Below are 22,354 nucleotides of genomic sequence, written 5' to 3'. Positions count from 1 at the left end.
TCCTATACATTCCCTTCCTTTCATTTTCCTCCTTGTGATTGTGTGGCAGCAGACACAGTCCCCTAATGTGGACAGCGGAAGATCCTTCGAAACCAGGACAACGTTGATGCACATAGGCCTTACTGCGAAGGGATGGCTAGCGTTCTGTAGTCGTGGTGAAGACAAGCTATCTAAGGGGTAAGGCCCTGAAATAAAACCTTGGCAGGTGTCCAGGCCATGAGGTGGCAGCCCCACCAGGACACTCGGGGGCTGTGGGCTGATAACCCGCACCACCAAAAAACACATATCACAGAAACTAAAAGGAGAAACAGCCGGATGGATCTTAAGGATATGACCTTTGGCCTGAAAAGGAAAACCCGTATCGGTTTTTGGAATGTAAGGACATTGAGAGAGGCAGGGAGGCTAAGACAAGTTGAAAAAGAGATGGAGAACTATCGACTAGATATATTGGGACTAGGTGAAGTAAGGTGGCCAGAATCTGGGGAATTCCAAACACAAAATGGTGGAGTGTTGCTGTATGCGGGTCAGACAGGTGAGGACGCGATGCACAGGAATGGTGTAGGGCTCTTTCTATCTAAAAATAGCAAGAAGGGCTTACTGGAGTGGAAACCAGTCTCAGAACGGATAATAACAGCACGCTTTAAAACAAGTGTGCGATATGTCACTGTAATTCAATGCTATGCACCTACTGAAATAGCTAAAGGAGAATTAAAAGATGCATTTTATACAGAGCTTAACGGAGTTCCTAGGCCGGCCGAAGTGGCCGTGCGGTTAAAGGCGCTGCAGTCTGGAACCGCAAGACCGCTACGGTCGCAGGTTCGAATCCTGCCTCGGGCATGGATGTTTGTGATGTCCTTAGGTTAGTTGGGTTTAACTAGTTCTAAGTTCTAGGGGACTAATGACCTCAGCAGTTGAGTCCCATAGTGCTCAGAGCCATTTGAACCATTTGGAGTTCCTAGACAAACAAATTCTAGGGACATAAAAATTTTAATGGGTGACTTGAACGCAAAAGTTGGTTCAGAAAATGAAGGGCTTGAACATATCATGGGCGTGCATGGCATGGGGATCAGGAATGTAAATGGTGAACTGTTGATAGATACATGCGCTGAACATGACCTAGTCATTGGAGGCACATTGTTTCCACACCGTAACTGCCATAAGATAACGTGGGTTTCTCCAGACCACGTTACCGAAAATCAAATAGACCACATAGTCATAAGCTGAAAGTTCCGACACTCTCTGTTAGATGTCAGAAATAGAAGAGGGGCAGACGTTGGAAGTGACCACCACCTAGTTTTGGCAGAATTCAGACTGAAGATAGTGGCAAATAGAAACAAGCTCAATCATAGGTGCAAGAAAATAGAGGTGGCAAGATTAAAAGACCAACAGATCAAAGAAACATTTGCCCTTGAACTACAAAACAGATTCCAGGTCCTCTCTGAAGAAAACTTTATGGAAGAGGGAATTGAAACATGCTGGCAAAAAAATCAAGAACAGTTATTTAGATGTGGGAGAAAAAATCCTAGGATTTAAGGCACATCAAAGGAAGGAATGGATCTCCGATGCTACGTGGAATGGAATCAGCCACAGGAAAGAACTAAAACTTAAATTTTTGTAAGACAAGAGCGCAGAAGAGCGAAGCGCATAAAGAATACATGGAGGCGAACAAAAAAGTGTAAACATTGCTATGTCGAGATAAAAGGAAATGGATAGAGGAGCAAGCAAAATTAGCAGAAGAGGCAGCAAGACAAGGAAATATGAAAGACCTCTACAACATTACCAAACGGTTGTCAATGAAGAACTTCAGACATGAAGGACCAGTTAAGAACAAGAATGGTGTGATGCTTACAACTCAACAGGCACAGCTACAGAGATGGGAGGAGCACTTCAGGGAACTGTTAAATTGTGAAGACAACCAAGAGGAACAAGTAAGAGATGTTCCAGAGGAAGTCGAAGAAGACCAAGATATAAATTTGCAGTGCCCCACAATGGACGAAATTAGGATTGCCTTGAAAACACTAAAAAATACAAAGACTCCAGGCCTAGACAACATAGCACCGGAGCTCTTAAAAGCCGATATTGAAAGTACTGTTAAAATGCTCCATCCTTTGCTGAAGCGTATTTGGCTTGAAGAGAAATCTCCAAAGGAGTGGAAAAATGGCTTGGTGGTAAAGCTCCCAAAAAAGGGAAATTTGTCAGACTGTAACAACTGGCGTGGTATTACATTGTTGTCAGTGCCCAGTAAGGTCCTCACCAGAATTATTTTAAACAGAATTAAAGAATCCCTTGAAAAGCGACTGCGTAAAGAACAGGCCGGTTTTAGGGCACAACGCAGCTGTGTTGATCTTATTAACACTCTTAGGATCATCTTAGAGCAAAGCAAAGAATTCCAAGCAACCATGTACCTGGCATTCATTGATTTTCAAAAGGCCTTCGATTCCGTGAAACAAACTGCTCTGGCAGGTGTTGCGGAAGTATGGCATACCACAGAAGATCTTAAACATCATAAAAGATCTATATGATGGCTACGAATGCTGCATATTCCACAAGGGAAATATGACAGAGCCCATAAAAGTAACAACTGGAGTCCGGCAGGGATGCATTTTGTCACCAACACTTTTTCTACTCATTATAGACTCTGTTATGAGAAGAGTCACAGCAGGCAGGAGATGAGGAATCCAGTGGGGGATCCACGAACGTCTGGAGGATTTGGATTTTGCAGACGACATAGTTTTATTAGCTCCAAGGCTGACTGATACGCAAGCTAAATTAAACTTGCTGAAAGAAGAAGCAGAGACTGCTGGCCTCAAGATAAATACAGGCAAAACAAAGGAAATGAGAGTAAATTCAGGTAACATGGAGGTGCCCCTGTTAATAGGTGAGCAGCGAGTGGAGACTGTCAACTCATTCCTGTATCTGGGCAGTATAGTGGCGGAAGATGGTGGAGCTGGAGATGACGTGAAAAACCGCATTAAAAAGGCAAATGCTGCCTTCATACAATTGTATCCAATATGGAAAAATAGAAATATCACATACAAAACAAAAATCCGTATTTTTAATACAAATGTGAAGGCTGTCCTTCTGTACACCAGTGAAAGCTGGAAAATGGATAAAAAGATAACAACCCAGTTACAAAGCTTCATAAACAGATGTCTTCAACGCATCATGAATATCTGGTGGCCAGAAAAAATATGTAATGAGGAGCTCTGGCGAAAAACAAACTAGATACCTGTAGAAGACCAGATACGAGAGAGAAAGTGGGGCTGGCTGGGGCACACCTTGAGAAAACCAGATGGAGCCATCGAGAAAAAAGCATTGGAATGGAATCCCCAGGGAACAAGGAGGAGAGGAAGACCAAGGGGCACATGGAAGAGGACAGTGGAAGGGGAAGCAAAAAGAGTTGGCAAGACCTGGGCAGAATTGAGGCAAATGGCCAAAGACAGAGACGGATGGTGAGTTCTCCTGGATGCCCTATGCCCCCATAGGGGCCAAAGGAATTAAGTCAAGTCAATGATTAAGACCACAAGTACACATGTGTACCTTAAATATTTTAGAAAATATAAAATTAAATCAATGTAATTTAGAATTTAGCTATGTGTAGAAACAATAAAATGACTGATGAAAACATTGCATTTTTAGCATTCTTCTGTAACACTACAGTTCCAGGTCTTATCTTGCCTCTCATGTGTACTGTGTCATCCATGTTTCATTTGTATAGACCACATTTGAGACTAATACTTCCATAAAGGAATTTCTAACAACTAAGCCTATATGTTTTTTACTGAAGCTATCAATGCTAATTTTGCTACCCAAACAGCAAAATTCATTCACCACTTAATCTCTCATTTCCTAATCATATTCCCTCAATATCACCCAATTTCATTCAAAACACATTACATTCATTTCTTTTTTGTTTGCATTCATCTGACAGCACTGCAATATCACGGGCAAATCTCCAAGTTTTTATTTGTCCTCCCTGAAACGTAACTTCCTTTCCAAATTCTTCTTAGTTTCCTTTACTGCCTGCTCAATGAAGAGACAGTAACTTAGGGATAGAGTGCAAACCTATCTCACTCCTTTCTCAATTAGCACTTCCCTTTTGTGTTATCAAACTGCAGTCTGGCTGCTGCACCTGTTGTTGTTGTTGTTGTTGTTGTTGACAATGATAACACAGCAACAACACAGTATACTTCTGATACAAAATTCCCTGTGGGTGCATCAAGAAAACTAAAGAGATGATTTCCTCAAACCGGATGGCAACAAAGAGGAAAGTATTTTAAAGAGCTCATTCAGCAACTCCGTATTGTTTATCCACAACTGACTATCTCAAAATATGGTAATTATTACATCTATAAGAAAATATTCATCTTGAGACTGAAACTCAATCTTGTGTCTGTGTTTTCTTACAAATAAATTTGTTTTATGAGAACTTAATGTAAGAAAGTGACTTCCATCAAAAATTTATGAATGGTAATGTTGCACTTTTGTGGTTAACATTATTTTATTCTATGTGGAAGCATGGGTGTGCATGTGTGTTTTTGAGAGAGAGAGAGAGAGAGAGAGAGAGAGAGAGAGAGAGAGATTGCACATGTGCATGCAATATAGTATTCTTCCACTTATCTGCACTGTGTTCCTGTTCACAAGATGAGAAAACAGTGACACAGTTCCAGTTTCATGTGTTAACAAAGTGTACATTACAACAACTGTCCATCTTAAAATATGTGAATAATTTTCTTAAATACTGAATTATATATGTACAGATATAAAGTGCAGTTTTCCTGGTATTTGACAGACAGGAAATAAAAAAATCCACTGATAATGCTGTAACTTCAGTGAAACATGTCTGGCTAGTCGCGAAGAAAAGTTTGTGTTTGCTGAAGGTGGAACCTATTCAAACATAAATTTGTGAGCAAATAATATGCAATAGGATGAGACTAAAGTCTATCAAAACCTTACAAATTTGGAACTTTAAAGCTTTGCAGAGCAATGCATAAATTACTGGTAGACACATGGAATGTCACACGATACTTTATTAATGTAATAGTAAACACCAGGTAATACTATTAATTTTCACTAGCCAGTTAGTAACTCCACCTGATAATGTGTAGGCAGTACTGCACTACCCTTGCTACTGAACATCAACTGTGTTTCTCAACAGACATAATGAAGGTTTTATTGTTAGGTCTTTGGAGCATCTAACTCCTGTTCTTAGGTAGCCACAAAGATCTGTTTATATTTCACAAAGTCCCGAACATTATATATCCAGATTAGGCCTCACATTTTGACAGTTTTTAGTGTCATCTATTTTTTCTGTTTACTTTCACTGTATTTTGATATAGTCTGATTTTGGGTTGGTCTGTTATTGTTGAAATTGTGAACACAGTGTTTCAGGTAGGCCAGAGAGCTATTGAAGTTATTCTCGAATGGTTTTAGTAGTTGTATATTAATATTAGACATGAGAGTTCCAGGATTACAAAATGAATGATAATGGGTAATGTTATACAAATGAGGTGAAGACGTTTGCATTGAATCCCTAAATTGTTTCTGCCAAGTTAGTTAAAAACTGTGCATGAACCTTCAGTTTTTGATTCATATTGTAAGCTGTTAGTAAGAGTGCAGTCAACTCTCACTTTGATGCTATAGTTTATTTTCACATTCAGCTTTTTTCATTCTTAGACACATTCGTTTTCTACCTCATATCTCTGGTATTAAGACAAGTTACCATACCGATAGTGTAAAAAAATGTCTCAGACTTTATTGTTGCCATATATGTATAAGGGATGTTCGAAAGAAAAGGTACAAAATGGCACCATGGGTATAATTGAAGTCTTTATTTGAAGTAACCACCTGAGGTCCAAGCACAACTATCCCACTGTTCCACGAGCCAAAATATTCCCTTTTTCCAGAATTCCTGTGGCTGTGACAGGAACCATTCCTCCACTGTGTCCTTCAATTCGTTAAGTGAGTTGAAGCACTTCCCCTTTGCAATGTTTATAGTGTACTAAACATGAAGCCACAGGACCACATATATGGGCTGTATGGAGAATGCTGAAGATGCTCCCACTTCAACCTTGCCATTAAATTTTGTGTGACATTGGAGATGCGGGAACATTAATTATCATGGGGCAGAATCACTCCCTTCATGAACAACACAGGCCATTTGCTTTTGATAGGCCACAAAGTGTCTTACAATATACACCACTGTTGTTGATTTTCCTGTGCTTGAGGAATTCAATGATTATCAGACTTCGGACATCAAAACAGAGAGTAACCATCATCTGGCCTGTTGAGGACACAGCTTCGAACATTGTAGGGGGACTTGACAAAGACATGCAACCACACCAGACACTATTTTCAGGTTCCTGCATGTCTCACTAAGTTATCCCAGAGCTGCATATGCAAATTGTGGTGTCACAAGGCTTAGGCCTGCCCCACCCGTCATTAAATCGACCAAGACTTATATGAATAATTGTAAGAACAGTTATTATTATTATGTTCTTTAAGTTTGTTTTTTGGGTTTTCAGAAATACTGTGAGAAGAAAGTTTATTTATGTTGCAGATAACGTGGAAGACGTTGCCCAACGATCACCACAAAAGTTCGACGTAGCGGCAAGTGGGCAAGGAATAAAACGAATGCTGCAAACTACCGCAAGCCATGGAAGAGCCTGGGCCGCGAGGGTGTCGAGCTTTCTAGGTCGTTGTTGGACAACTTCAAAGGAGGAGATATTCTGCTTTCTCTTTGTACACAGATTGATCGAGTCTTGAAAGGTTCATGTAAAACGTATAGGCGGGTGACACATTAGGTGGGACCCGATGCCTGTAATTCTTCCACAGTTATTAAAAAGTTGTTAAACGGCAAAACCAATAGGTCATCACTTATATAGATAAAAAGTAGTAAAGATATAGGAAAGGAAGAGTTGCGGCGTCAGAATGAAAAGTGACACATCGCTCAGCAACGAAGGAGGATGTAAACAGCAGGCGTTACGTCGTGAAAACAAATGAACTGATAAAATAGTAAGTCTGTAATTAAGCATAAAGCCACGTAACACTGCAAAATTTCAATTGGTTTTGTTGTTATGACATTTTGTGCCTTTTCATTTGAATGCTCCTTATAATATAAAAGTTCAATAAGAACATGGGCCAATACTGAATCTTGAGAGCAATCAGATACGTAACATGTTTCACTTGGAAGTCTTTCAACTGAAAGTTATATGAGCTTGATTTCCATTTAACATTTGTGTCTCGGTAGAGAAAACAGTTGATAATTCTTTAAGCCACTTGTGTTTTTCCCAGACCATTGCTTCTTTCCACATTTACTGAAATAAACATAGTAAATATACCATATCTTTCAAAAATATTTACTTTGAATTATATATAACTTAAACAATTATATATAACTTACATAACTAATGAAAAGAACTAGACAATTATTAAACAGAGAATGAACAAAACCTCAAGAGAAAAACATCTCTTTTTTGGGAAGCACTGATTAAAAAAAGAATTAAAAACAATAAATGTCCCAAACATTTGTTTTCAAGCTGGCAAAGCATTATTTCAGCTTTTCTAGTACTAACACAGCATCATATAAAGAAGAAACAAGTTTAAAAGACAGACAAATCTAGAAAATATACTATTATAATTAAGCTTGTGCTTTTATGCAGTGATTACATGCTGTTGCAATATTTGAATTCTTTTAGAATAAAATATGTGGTCTGCTAGTCAAAAAAAGCAAACTAAGGCAGCGTTACTTTACTGCTTACCAACGATTTCCACGATGACCAGTTAACCTAAGGTTAGCAGAAAGGCAAAAGGGTTAATCAAATTTTAAGAGCAAAAGTCTTGTTAATAGGGATGAGGTAAAGCTACTAAATGAATTAACATACAATATGTATACTTCACACATGGTATATTTCATAGTTAATACTTCATGCCAGTTTGTTAATAAAGGATGAGAGGCCATGCATGTAACACACAGAAGGACAAATCCTGTGACACCATTATTTTGCTTGAAGATACATTGACAGCAAAATAGTGACTTTTGGTTAATCTTGTGCCAGAAGGACTAAACACTGGTACAGAACTGCATCTTTTGTAAATTGTGTAATTCTGGACAGTGTTGAATATCACTCATTGTACTATACAAAAAAATTAGAAACAAGCAAAATTTCTAGTGTCATCAGATTCATTTATTTCAACTTTCAACACACACACACACACACACACACACACACACACACACACACACACACACACACATGAGAGAGAGAGAGATATTTAATGAGCAGTTTTATTTACATAAACATGGCACTCTTGGATGTATCATTTCTGTTCTCCCTAATAATTTTAATAACCTTGTGATGGGCAACTGAAAGCAGGAGAAATCAGCATTGGGAGATCACATTCAGCAGTCTGACACAATAACAGCTATTTGTTCATCAGTAGGCCTTTCTTCTGTGGCAAAATAACATCAGAGTTTAAATGCCAATAACTATGAGAATGATAATGTGTAAACAGTGGTTGAGCCAGGAATGGATAGATCGTGTCTGTACATATTTGTCTTGCAGTATACATTTAGCCTGTGACATCATCATATCAGTGTAGGTGCTTATGAGTGTATTTTATGAATTAACTTTTTGTTAAGTTGCGAATTAGTGTAGCATGGAAACATATTTATCTAGGACATTGATTCAAGTGTGATTGCAAAGAGCTCGCAGAGCAATTCTAGGACCCAAAGTGAGACAACAGAAATATTTGCTGGAGAGAATGTCAGCATTAAATTAAAAATTGCAAAATGATGAAAGATGTCATCTCATATAACTTCCAAATTTACCCAGAACTACATAAAACGCAAACTGGAGGAAAGCTCCTATCAAAAGGAATCCAAAAACGCTCAAACATCCAGTGCTGAGCGAATGCAAGAGTGTGTCAAAAAGTAAATGAATAAATGGAGCAAAACAATTACGTAGCTGGCCAGTCGGGAACACAGCAGCCAACAACAGTCCACACATGTGATTTTTCTGTTCTGTAATCACTCTACTATACCATGTAATCACTGTGTTAAAGAGACTGATAATTAAATTATATATTAATATGAAACACTTGTTATGATTTTATCCCTACTGCATGGACCGAAACTGCAGACAAAGTGTTATTGAGTTCTGTTGATACCAACAGCTTTAGGTTCAATCTTTTCACAATATTTACCATCATAACTTTTGAAATAAGATTTACAACATATGAGATTTGGCCAAAATGATTAGTGCTTGGTTAACAGATTTCTCCCAGTGTTATGTTTTTCAACTGCCAATCACAAGATTACTTTAATCAGAAAATGACAGTAGTGGTATGAACTACCCAGAAAAATAGAAAATCACTTTGTCTACGTAATACAAAAATTATGAATGACTAGGTAGCCACATATTGCACTAGATTTGGAAGACATTGTTATGTTGGTACTGTGTGCTGTATCTGGAAGACATACATTACAGTTCTCTACGTTATGATCAGTTGATTTTTATGTTTAGTGCTGGAATGAAAGTTTTTAACAGAACTGTAGATCATATGGAATGCAGGCAGCTGTTTCAAGACATACTTCAAATATTACTTTTTGCTTATATGAAGTACCACAACAGTAGTAGGTATGGTGTTAGTGTGGAAACTACTGTGCTAGTAAATCTGAGGTTCCAATAAGCTAGCTGTGAACAATGTGTTCTTGACTGGGATGAAGAAAGTCATCACTTCCATCAAAAATGCTACACTGCCAAAGTGGAGGCATAGAACTAAAGATGGTCATCAAACAAGAAAGTTACAGGTCACCCATGCAGGTAAAGGAAAAGTAATTTGAAAAGAGTGAGAAACAGACAAGTAATAAAACACGATGGCTTTTAAGACCTAACTACTGGAAAAATGAAGTCACTGCAAAGCTGTGCACTAATGCCTCATCCCCATCCCATCCATACACAATGGTCATATGGAAAAGTCAGGAGTAGTTTGCATGGCAAGTCAATTACAGTCACACAACAATCACCTGAATGCCCTATATATACACAACATTTGCTAACCATGCATACCATCTTGTGATAATAAAATATAAGTGGATAAAATATAGTGGAGAATTTCCTTGCTTTGGGGACATTATTTTTGTTCAGAAAACAAAATAATGTGACAGCAACCAGTTGATACAGACAACCTCACCTGGGGAGTAATGACACCAGCAGAATAAAAGTTTTTCACTGAGAGCTGCATCAGAACAAACCATTTTGGAGAAGATAATGTAACACTGAACTCTGACATTATTTTGTTGAGAATACTGTTAAGTGTTCAACAGCTGCTCATTTTTGCTTTAAAGAATATAAATGCTTGTCTTATTATACAATTCAAATAAATCCAGTACACATACACAAAAATATTTCACTCTTAGACTGACTTGGTTTTGAAGTGATTTTTTTAGATAGCTGAATAACACAGCACAAAGATGATACATGTAAGAAATGAGCATTATTTGTAAACTTTCAGCAAATTTTGGAATCATTAAAGAGTGCTAGTGAATAAATCTACAGACAAAAAGAGCACATTAAAGAACACTTCTGTAATGAAAGAGTAGAAGGCTGAGGATGATTACTGTATACAGTTTTGAGACACTACCACAATCTATGTTGCATCCAGGCCCATATCCTCCTTTCACTTCAGCCTTACAGTGCTTTACAAGGTCAGCTGCATACATAATGTAAAGTTCCCTATTACATTGGCAGTAGTTTAGTTGAAATTAAGTAGCAACATTTATGCCCTCAATGTTAAACAATCTTCTTTCGCATTGTAAATGGCCTCTGGTTTTTATATTTCACTATCCACTCAATAAGTTGATACACATCAAGATTCACTCACCAATAAGTGGTGTCTCATCATACAGTGATCCCTGACGGAGCTGCCTCGCAAAGGAATGTCTTGTTGAGCCAGGAGATGGAATTTCCATTAATTTTTCTGCTGCATGCCTCCACCTGCACATTGTTTAATGTGAAAAAATTAGCAAGTGATTTCAATTAACTGAACCTTCTTATGCACAAGTACACTTTAGTTTCAATTTTTTTAATTACCTTCTGTGATCTTTTGTATGCTGCACTAGGTGTCTTATCCAGTTCTGTTGATCATCAGTGTTCTTGGTGCGAATAATCATTAATTCATCCTTGCCATCACATAAGTTGGAAACTGTAATTTCCTTTGATGCAGTTTTGCTTGGTTGAATAATTGTTTCCTATATGACAGATATTAAGGTTACACACAATCAGTTAATAGTCAAAATAATTTTGTCTACATAGATAACTACAGTTAAGCTTACACGTGGTTAGTGAAAATCATTTTACTGATTCTACGAACAAAAATTCTGCATCACAACAAAATGGTAGTGAAGATGAGGAAGTTGCAACTATCATTTCTGTCTGTCCATGATTTTGTTCGTGGCTGTGCAAATGTTTTTGAAACCTGATGTTTCTAGGAATTAATATTCCACACCAAAAGTAGACATTTTCATGCTATTCTTTCTAGCAGATGTGAGTCAAGTCAATTCTCTGATGAACTATTAAGCAGAATGAACACTGCACAGCAAACTGCATGTAATACACTTCATTTTTAACACTAAAGTTCTTTTGCAGAGAAAAGGAGAGAAGTAGGCAGTAATGACATGACAAGATTAGCAAATGACCCAGGTATAACAAGTATAGTTTCGAAATGTATATCATTGACAGCTCTCTACCTGCTCTTCTTATATCCCATAACCATCACAGGTAACTAGTAAAGGCAATGACACACACACACACACACACACACACTCTCTCTCTCTCTCTCTCTCTCTCTCTCTCTCTCTCTCTCTCTTTCCATAAATATATGTTGGGGGAGGGAGGAACAAAAATTTTTGCTAACCCTGTCAACAGTAATGGAGCGTAGAGGCTCCTGATTCTGCTCCCAGTCAGTACGATGAGACCACATGTCCAGTCTAAAGGCTTGCAGCTGTCCCCACACTGGCATCCATTGCCCCTTCTCCCGAATGCTGAATTCTCCTGAATAGCTTTCTCGGGAGACACAGTCTGGCTGAGCAGCAAGTCGACAGCAGAAATGTCCAAAGAGGGGCAGCTGATGACTGCGATTCTCTGGAAAATGGGAGATGATACTTTTCTGTTGAACACAATTCGAATCACTTAGAACCACACAATTCAAACAGGCATGGGTTTTCTATGAGGACTAAATTTACATTTAATCCAGGCTCAATTACATTAATTTTAACCAAAATACACCCTCTCCCAATGAACTCAGATAGACTTAATGTATGAGATGAATAATTTACCAAAATATTCATTCTTTAGCTACAATTGGGAACAATCTATTTATCTTTTTTCTCCTAAACCTTGTTGTCTTTATGAAATAATCCTTGGTTATTGTGCATGTATTGCTATGGCAGGGAAATCTTATTGATAAATGTCATGTTACAACACAAAATCTAGAAAATATATAAATATCTCTCTTACCCAGATTTTCTACTTTCATGTCATGGGTATGAATACTGTCATGGACTTCATCTAGGGTTAACCTGGCAGTAGCCATAAGCTCAAATGTTGGACCACTGTAAAAAAAAAAGATAGCAGATGTTACTGAAATCATGCTACATTAATTAACCAGCATTTTATTAAATTTGAAATTTATAAGATAGTAGTAATAACAGGCTATTAAGATCATATTATTTAAATGAAGATTTACAGGAGTAACAAACTGGAGACCAAAAATTTTTATGACCACAGAGGAATGTCGGGTCCATAAATGTTAACTGGAGCAAGACTGACAAACAACCAAATTTTTAGATACTGTCAAATCTTGATCTTTCAGATTTGCAAATTCCTTTCCTAGGTTTCCTTCTGTCAAATTGATGACAGAATTTTATTACTCATGCATGTAAAATGTGTCTGTCAACAGAATTAATATGTTCACTGGACAACGACAGCAATGAAGCATTGACGAGTAAGAAACACAGTGCACCACAGTGCTCAATGACACATCCTATAATCCAACATAAATTATCACAATCATAAACAGACAATTATATAATGCTAACAGCATGTATTTTTGTGACTGTAAAACTACCCATGTGGCAGTTTGTTGGTTCCCTTGATACTACTGTAATATTTGTAAGATGATTCCACTATAATTGTTAGGTTAATATGATGATAAAATTCATAGCACATCATTACCCAGAATGGCCAAAAAGTATGCAATAATTTATGACATACTAAACTGAATGAATATTTTTTTCCGTGGGTGAAGAGTTTTATAAAAAAATCACTCTTTCCTTTAGCTATGAAGAAACACACATCAGACATAAGGATTAAACATTAACAGATAATACTTAAGTCTCAGCTACTGCAATGAAAATACAGTTATCAAACATGCATAATGTGTTATCTATTAAAGCTAATTCCAAGTTTGAGGAACATGTTGCATAAAAAAAAGGTGAAAACAGTTTACTTAATTCTAGTTTCAATGTCTACATTATATACAGAATCCTTTATTATTAATTCTGGATTTTATTTGTTACAGAAAATAACATGTAAGAATAGTTCCGATACTACTTTATGTCGTGACGCATTACACAATACAAAATCCATATGCAACAAAGTAACTTAGGATCATTTTGTGGCGAATAAGCCTCTGAAGTGTCGTACTATTTCATTGCAGACATTTAATGCATTTCCCAGAATTTACTCAGTCAGTGTGTCAAAACTAATTTGCAAACTATCCTAACTGATTAACAACAATAATGCTCTGGAATAATAAATGCAAAATTATGTTTATGTACAGACTTACATTTTTCCAGAGTTTAATTCGTCTCTAAGCGTTGCTGCCAATTTTTTGCCAACAGTGCGGCTGATGGAACTGTGAATAGTTTTCTTGATTTTTCGTGGCGTGCTCGCCATTGTAAGATCATCCTGCAGGATGTGAGAGTATACCTCAAGTTTGAACTCAAAGTCCGCTGGAATATTGTTACTGAAACAATAAATATACAAGGTTCATATTTATTGCATACTTCATTATCAAGTACATATTTGATTTTACTTCACATTTGGCTGTTCATTAACTGATTAATTCTGAACCGCATGCAATTGGTTACACTGAACACAATGCCCAAACATTGTTGTAGACTGAACTTATTAAAATCATACAATATTTATACATGACACTATGATATTACATGTGGATGGGCAGGGTATGGGAAATAGTGAACTGTGCCATTTCATTTTGAGAGTATGTCATCAGTGAATCACTTCTAAGAAATTGTAATTTGATCCAGATATGGAAATGTGTATGTGGATTAAAGAAAAAATAGTGTGTGAAACATTTTACAGATGTAAAATTGAACTCTAAAGTTAAGAATTCAATTTGTTTCCGTATTTCATGAAAAAGTAAGGGAATTTACATCATTAAAGAAAAATTACATGTCACTGCGAATTAAATTACTGTAGCACCTTTAGTAGACCATTATGCATTGCAGGAACCAACTGCAAGTACATGTTTAAGAAATTTTTGAGGTCTGGGTTCCACACACATTAACAGAAAGTGTTAATGTTCAGGAAAGTAGAAGGCAAAATCACCTCCAGAGATATCAAAGAGAAAGAAACAGATAACAGAAGTCTGTTCAGTTAATGAAATGATCTCATAGTTGTCAAGAGATAATATTAGCTGCAATGTAGAAGTCTTAAAAACTGGTCACATTGTACATACTTGTGCACAACCGTAGAAAGTGCGACTTCCACAGTGTGTGTATCATTCAAACATAGAACTACGTGTATTGCAGTTGTTTACAGGATTCTACACTTTCAGTTATGAAGAGAAATAAATGGAAGAATTATAGAAAGGTGTGCCATTAGAAAATCAAAATACACACAAAATTTTGTTAGTGTGAGCACGCACCAGGATAGGGCACTATTACCTAACAGGTGTACAAAGAAGTTGTGTAGAATGACGTAGTCTGTTGTCACAGCGAAATCTTCCAGAAAAGTCACAATAGAATAGATCTTCCTTTTACTGCTTTAGTTTGTGACCTGCACACTAAATTAACAGGTACTTAATTATGAAACCTGTCCCTAAAAACTGAGTGATGTGGTACAGTGGTTAGCACACTGGACTCGCATTCAGAAAGGAGACAGTGCAAATGCACATCCGGCCATACAGTTTTAGGTTTCCCGTGATTTCCCTAAGTCACTTCAGGCGATATGGTTCCTTTCAAGAGACAAGGATGATTTTCTTCACCATCCTTGAAGCAATGTGAGTTTTGGCCCATCTCTGATGATCTTTATGTCGTCAGATGTTAAACCCTAATTTTCTTTCCTTCCTGTCTCTATAATACAGGATGCAATTCATGAAACAGTAGTGTTGTCCATGTGGTCTGACCAGATATGAATTAATGAAATCCAGTTCCAGTATTAGAGCATTTACTGGAACACAATCAAGGATCTTCAGAATTTATTGTACTGTCAGCTCGTGAGGTGGAAATGAGGATAATAACACTGCCAGAAAAAAAATTAGTACATCTGGAAACATGAAATCAATTTTGTTCCAATGATAGCATATGCTGCCTAGTGGATAGTAGATTTATTGATAACAATTTCCACTAACAGATAGCATTGTGGCATAGCTACCCGAGTGTCATGTCTGTCTATCCTTTAATAGGAAATTCTCACAGTTAGAGGGCGCAGTTCAGTGAAAATGTGTCAAGCAAGCAGGCAACCACGCCAAGGAAATGTACCTGTGCTTCCTACAGCCAACTGAGCAAGTTTGAAAGGATTCAGATTGTGGCTGTCTGAATAGTAGGATGGTCCTTTCAGAGAATTGCCACCCAAGTTGGATGTGATGCTTCAGTTGTGGAATGATGCAGTTATCCGTGGTCACCTGAACATTCTCATATCTGTAGATGAGGTTATGGACATCCACACAGCACAGATGTGTATTGTAAGGCCAGTAGTGACAAATGATAAGAGCTACCATAGCATAGATAAGAGGTCTTATGAGCCCAGATGTGTCAACACAAACTGTTGTGAACTGGTTAATAGCAGTGGGAGTACACCCACGCACACCTCTAGTTCATCTTCCACTCACATTACAGCACCGACGTAGACAGCTCGACTAGTGCTGTCAGAGGATCACTTGGAAGATGGAATGGCATGCCATGGTCTTCAGCGATGAGAGCAGATTCTGCCTGCATGCAAGTGATAGTCATTTGTGCATACAATGTAGAAATGATGAACATTGAGTAAATTCATCTAAGACACACCAGCCCCACCCCTGGCCTTGTGATCTGGGGAGCAATAAGCTACAATTCTCATTCCTCTTTGGTGTTTCTGGAGGGGACACTAGACAGCGCTCTATACATTCTTACATTAAGAAGATGATGTAGTGCTCCAACAAAATAATGCTCACCTCCACACTGCACGTGAAACTCAACATGCTCTGCAAGACACGCAGCAACTTCCTCGGTCAGCACGATCTCCGGGCTTGCCTCCAGTTGAGGACGCACGGGATATTACGGTCGGAGAAGTGACTCGTGTGACTTGTCAATGAACAACTCTAACTGAACTACGTGAAAAGGTCGAGGAGGCACAGCATAACTTATCCCAGAACCGTATTCATCATCTGTACAATAGACTGCATGTGAGATTCAACTCCAGCACTGCCGCCAGTGGAGGCTACACTGTGAACTGATATGAGGGTTTCAGCATGGGCCAATACCTGATACCACAGAATGGCTTGTGCTGTTGATGTGCAAACGTAATCACTTCAAATACTCTATATGCAGTGTTGCAACAGCAAGTCCTGAATGAATTGGGTACCTCTAAAAGGCTGTACTAATTTTTTCCCGACAGTGTACATGATGCAGTTTTCCAACGGAGTTACCAAATCTCTGTAAACAACAATCGGAAGGTTCGATCAGTCGGTCAGTTCCTCAATGACAGAAACCAGATCCTCGGTCATGTAGCCATTCGAGAACCACTGTGTGTATTCACATTGTCGGAAAATTTCCTTTGTCCCAGATGTTCTTTCGTCTTGTGGAAAAAAAAATCTGGAAATTGCACAGTGCTAGACCTGGACTTCCCATTTAGCAATACCCACATCTCTGTGGTGTCGGTCCAGGGGTGGGTACAATCCACTACCATTGGACGGGACACTGTATTTGTTCCCTACATCATCAAAATTTCGTGGCAAATCTGTGTGCAATTTAGAGGTTTAGTATACATGAATCTTACTGTCCCGTGAACTTCAGCTGTAGCATACATTTCCAGTTGCCGCGCCAAACTCCGATCAACCTGTTACCTGTACTGCAACAGAACTGCATCTGTGAGAAACAAGGAACATACATTTTCTTCTGACAATGCAATACTTCCATTGGAGAATGGTCATTTAATGTATTCCACATGCACTATTGAAATAATAAATCTTGGGTGGATTGAAACCAAAGAAAGGGTGTAGTTTTTTATGTTCTCAGTTGTGTATGTGCATATACATGTACATAAAGTCTGGGAACACTTTCAGTTATTTATTGCACAAGAACTAAACATTGTTCAGATGTCATACATATTGCATTTTGAAGAGGAACTCTGAAATTTTTTTTTACAAACATTCAATATGCATAACACACTGATTTCTTTGGACTCCTTATGAATGTCTCTCATACGCGCACCACATTCACTTCATTCACATTGGGACGTCCGCTTCTCTTTGCCATGCACAAGCAACCCATCATAACGAATTTTTTGTGCCAGCGGTAAATGGCCCTCATTGTTGGTGGCTTCTTACCGTACTTGGTTCTAAACATCCGTTGAACAGCTGTAGCACACTTGTTTTTGTCGAACTCCAACACACAGAAAGCTCGCTCCGCACCTGAACGCGCCATGTTTGCGACTAGCACTGACTATCGGCAAATTACCAAACTACGCTGTGACGATTCACATGCAAAAAAAACTTTCAGGGTTTCTCTTCAAAATGACATATGTATGATATCTGTACAATGTTTTGTTCTAGTGCAATAAATAATTGAAAGTGTTCCCGGACTTCGTGTGTGTGTGTGTGTGTGTGTGTGTGTGTGTGTGTGTGTGTGTGTGTGTGTGTGTGTGTGTGTGGCGGGCGGGGGAGTGTTGGGTGCATTTACTGTAAAGAAGTAAGGATTTATCACTGTGTCAACGAGGATATCACTAGAGACGGAGCACAAGATTTTGGACTGGGGAACTACGTGGAAGGAAACATGCACCATCTGGGCATTTGCTTGAAGTGAAAAACCTACATCTGCATGGCTAGTGGAGAAATTTCACCTGGTAGCCTCCTGGATACGAGTGTAGTACTTACCACTTTGCCAGCTCACTTGGTAATAACTTCCAGGGCTCATTGCATGTACGGTATTTTCTACAAGTGTCGGATTATCAATTGTATGTAAACATCTTATGTCTATTGTTTGCTTGCTACGAAAGCTAGAGCAGTTTGGTGTGTGTGTGTGTGTGTGTGTGTGTGTGTGTGTGTGTGTGACAGAAAGAGAAAGGAAGAGTGCGGGTACTAACAAGACGAGCACGTCGGGGAAGGTGAGGTCGGTGAGCGATCGGTCGACGGGGCAGAGTAGCGTGGTGTCGTAGATCTCGGTGCCGATGCGCGCCAGGCAGAAGACGGCGAAGCGTCGGTAGTCGCCCTTGTTCTTGAAGTGGTCCGTGTCGCGCCAGATGAGCGGCATGCGCACGTCCGAGAGCGACACGCGGCCCGTGCACGGCTTCACCCCGAACCTGCGGCACACCAACACACAAACGTGTTAACTCTACAGTGGGAAAGCCAGGATTGAGTGTAACAATATTATTAAAATGATAGCTGCTACTCACCATATAGCGGAGACGCTGAGCAACAGATAGGCACAACAAAAAAGACTATCAGAAGATGAGCCTTCGTCGCGTTGGAGGTACTTCTGGAACGAACGAACACACACACACACACACACACACACACACACACACACACACACACACACGTGCTATCTCCGACTAAGGCCTTGTTGGCCAAAATCTCATTTTCCGACTGTCTTTTTATTGTGCCTATCTGCGGCTCAGCATCTCTGCTATATGGTGAGTAGCAACGACCCTTTTCATAAACCTGTTAACTGTTTCAGGCACATAAATATGACACAAATTTCGACTCTTATCACACAAGTATTTTATTTCTTGAACAATTTTATAAAAAACTGGTGAAACGTTACACAATTACATTAGAACGAGAACATTAACAGACATCACGATGTTTTTTACAAAAGAGATTTCCGAAAACTGTAGTGGCGCTACTTGATGCAAGACGTATTCTTGAAATAGAAGAACCTGCCACGCGTGACACTTCATGCAGCGTGATTGTCTTGGAAGCAAGACCTGAAATTGTTACCCAGCAAAGACAAAAGCGGTCGTAACTTGTACAGCTTATCATAACCCTTCTCACCCTGCTTTGAGATGCAGCTGACATGCAATCTGGATCGTCACCACTACACTCTGCAACTTCGTCTGATGAACACTGACCTGAAGGTACTTCTGGAGCAACGTTGATCCTTGGTATTACATATTTTGAACTCAGAGTTATTCATGAAATAGTCGTCTTCTGCACAATATAACTCAGAACGTTGAATTCATCATTCCTTCTGAACGCACGTAAGTCATTATCTTACCTATAATATAAAGCTGAATCAACAATATATCACGTAAAAACCGAAGTACGCACTCAGTCGTAGTGGGCGAAAACCACGGTGCACACTGTGCGGGAATACTACTTCTGACCTCTCTCGATCGTAGTGGAAACTGCCACCTCACGTGCAATGGGTGGTTCGACCTTCTTGCTGGGTGAGTCACGACTTCTGAATTAAGTGGCATAATTTTTGTTCCACCATGCACTTAACCTAGAAGGAATGCTGATCGACACATTGCACCACCTGGCCTAGAAAGAGTTCAATGGCTAGCAAATGTGTGTGAAATCTTATGGGAGTTTACTGCTAAGATCATCAGTCCCTAAGCTTACACACTACTCAACCTAAATTATCCTAAGGACAAACACACACACCCATGCCCGAGGGAGGACTCGAACCGCCGCCGCGACCAGCCGCACAGTCCATGACTGCAGCGCCTTAGACCGCTCGGCTAATCAGTGGCTAGCAGAGTGCGTACGGTATTACAAAATTTTGCCCCTAGCAGCGTAGACGCCGCCGTCGGGGTGGAGACAACGATAGTGGGGGACGGCGCTCTCCGCGGAGAGGGGGAGGGCTTCCCTTGCGGACGAGACAGTGTGGTCGCGGAGGTGTGGTTCTACGACTGAACCCTTCACACAAACGCAAATCAGGCAGAAATAAGGTATAGCTTGAGAGTCTGCAATCGATCGTATTAACCGGTTACGCCCGTATAACCAATAATTTGACATGTAAATCGTTTATCAGTAGAAACACGATGGGTACACGATTGAGCTGAAATTTCAACAGAGGGAGCGATTTATTTTCGTCTCTTGTACACCTTCTTTGCCTGTCCTGTCAAAACACGGCGGAGTTTACACAGTTTCACCACGCTAATGCAGCTGCAACTGCGATAGCACCCTGAAACAGTCTTCATTAAACGAACAGGTGAGGACAAGTAAAGTCAACAGCTTATGAAAAGTTCATGCGCGACATAAAAACAAAAGCGCGATTTGTTCTTTTGTGTTGTTACAAACCATTCTAATTCTCATTTCATCAGCTATCGATGGTAATTAAAAAAATGACTAATTCATTGAAAAAATCTGTAGTCACCCGTATGTCGCGGTGGATAAGAATGTTTCACATGTTAACTATGTGGCTAAATACTCTCCACTTTACGTGCTGTCATTTGCCAAAAACTCTTTTTGGTGTATCGAACCGTGTATACGATATGACAGACGTGACGGATACGTTCACACACTCGTTTCCGCACTCGATCGGAAGACAGTGCACTATACACAAACCATTTTCTCAATATAGATATGGATCTCGTGGTCAAGTTTGAAGAAAAATCTAGTATGTTAGCTCCATTTCGTATGCAGCGGTAAATGACCCTACATGAACCAAAAGCAAACTCAAAGTGACTATTTTGCATTGCAAATTATTCGTGTTTCGTAAAGTTCCATACATAATGTCAAATTTTACAGTAACTACGACAAGATAACGAATGAGACAATAAGCTATGTACTGCTCTAGTTATCTTGCACAAGCTCTACTGCAACTGCTCAGCAGCCAAGATCTATAACGAATAACGATGTGGTGTGCTCGAAGGGGGAAGGCAAATTTGAATCCTGATGGCGGAACAAAGCCAGAAGATTTGGGTATAACGTCCTGTCGATGATGAGGTCTTTCCAGGCAGCTCACCCTCGAATTCGAGTTTTCATCGTTAGTGTTTGGCATTTAGTGCGGAGAGGCCGTGGCATTTAGTTCCTGACCACGAGAACTTCACGCCAATTTTGAGAGTCAATAAAACCTTTCCGCAGTTGGTCTTAGCCTAAGGAGTGGCCAACTACGGGCACGTGGCTGTTGCTCGGTGCGGAAGAGAGGGAGAGGTCATGAGTGCGCGCAGACGGTTCAAATGGCTCTGAGCACTATGGGACTTAACATCTGAGGTCATCAGTCCCCTAGAACTTCGAACTACTTAAACCTAACTAACCTAACGACATCACACATATCCATGCCCGAGGCAGGATTCGAACCTGCGACCGTACCGCCGGCCGGAGTGGCCGTGCGGTTCTAGGCGCTACAGTCTGGAACCGAGCGACCGCTACGGTCGCAGGTTCGAATCCTGCCTCGGGCATGGATGTGTGTGATGTCCTTAGGTTAGTTCGGTTTAATTAGTTCTAAGTTCTAGGCGACTGATGACCTCAGAAGTTAAGTCGCATAGTGCTCAGAGCCATTTTGCGGCCGGTGTGGGCTTAGGTTGGGTTGTATGGGGGGGGGGGGGGGGGGGGGGGGGGGAGAGAGACCAAACAGCGAGGTCATCGGAATTAGGGAAGGGCGGAGAAAGAAGTCGGCCGTGCCCTTTCAAAGGAACCATCCCGGCATTTGCCTGGAGCGATTTAGGGAAATCACGGAAAACCTAAATCGGAATGATCAGACGCGGGATTGAACCGTCGTCCTCCCGAATGCGAGTCCAGAGTGTTAACCACTGCGCCACCTCTCTCGGTTTTTGGTGTGGTTATCTTGTGTAATGAGATACGAAATAAAAGTGCCAGACACACGATTCGGGATCCAAGCACACCAAGAAAAACAGCTGGACGAGGAATTGCCAAGTGAACCGACCATCTGTTGTGGCAGTTT

At 39.7% G+C, this 22,354-nt stretch overlaps 1 protein-coding gene across 2 annotated transcripts in view; it reads right to left on the bottom strand.

Moving 5' to 3' along the window:
• Positions 1-22,354, bottom strand: part of LOC126200863 (rhotekin-like) — a 501,233-nt gene that overhangs the window by 8,771 nt on the left and 470,108 nt on the right. For both annotated transcript variants that reach the window (XM_049936743.1, XM_049936741.1), the window contains exons 3-8: positions 18,588-18,803; positions 13,849-14,028; positions 12,519-12,613; positions 11,917-12,143; positions 11,094-11,251; positions 10,885-10,997 (exon numbers count right to left, since the gene is read on the bottom strand). In XM_049936743.1, the coding sequence (XP_049792700.1) occupies positions 10,885-10,997; positions 11,094-11,251; positions 11,917-12,143; positions 12,519-12,613; positions 13,849-14,028; positions 18,588-18,803 (989 nt within the window). The remainder of the gene's footprint in view (positions 1-10,884; positions 10,998-11,093; positions 11,252-11,916; positions 12,144-12,518; positions 12,614-13,848; positions 14,029-18,587; positions 18,804-22,354) is intronic.

The sequence above is a fragment of the Schistocerca nitens genome, chromosome 1 (assembly GCF_023898315.1).
Source record: "Schistocerca nitens isolate TAMUIC-IGC-003100 chromosome 1, iqSchNite1.1, whole genome shotgun sequence".
Lineage (NCBI taxonomy): Eukaryota > Metazoa > Arthropoda > Insecta > Orthoptera > Acrididae > Schistocerca > Schistocerca nitens.
Note: the sequence above shows the minus strand (reverse complement) of the source record. Positions and strands in the feature narration are given on the sequence as shown.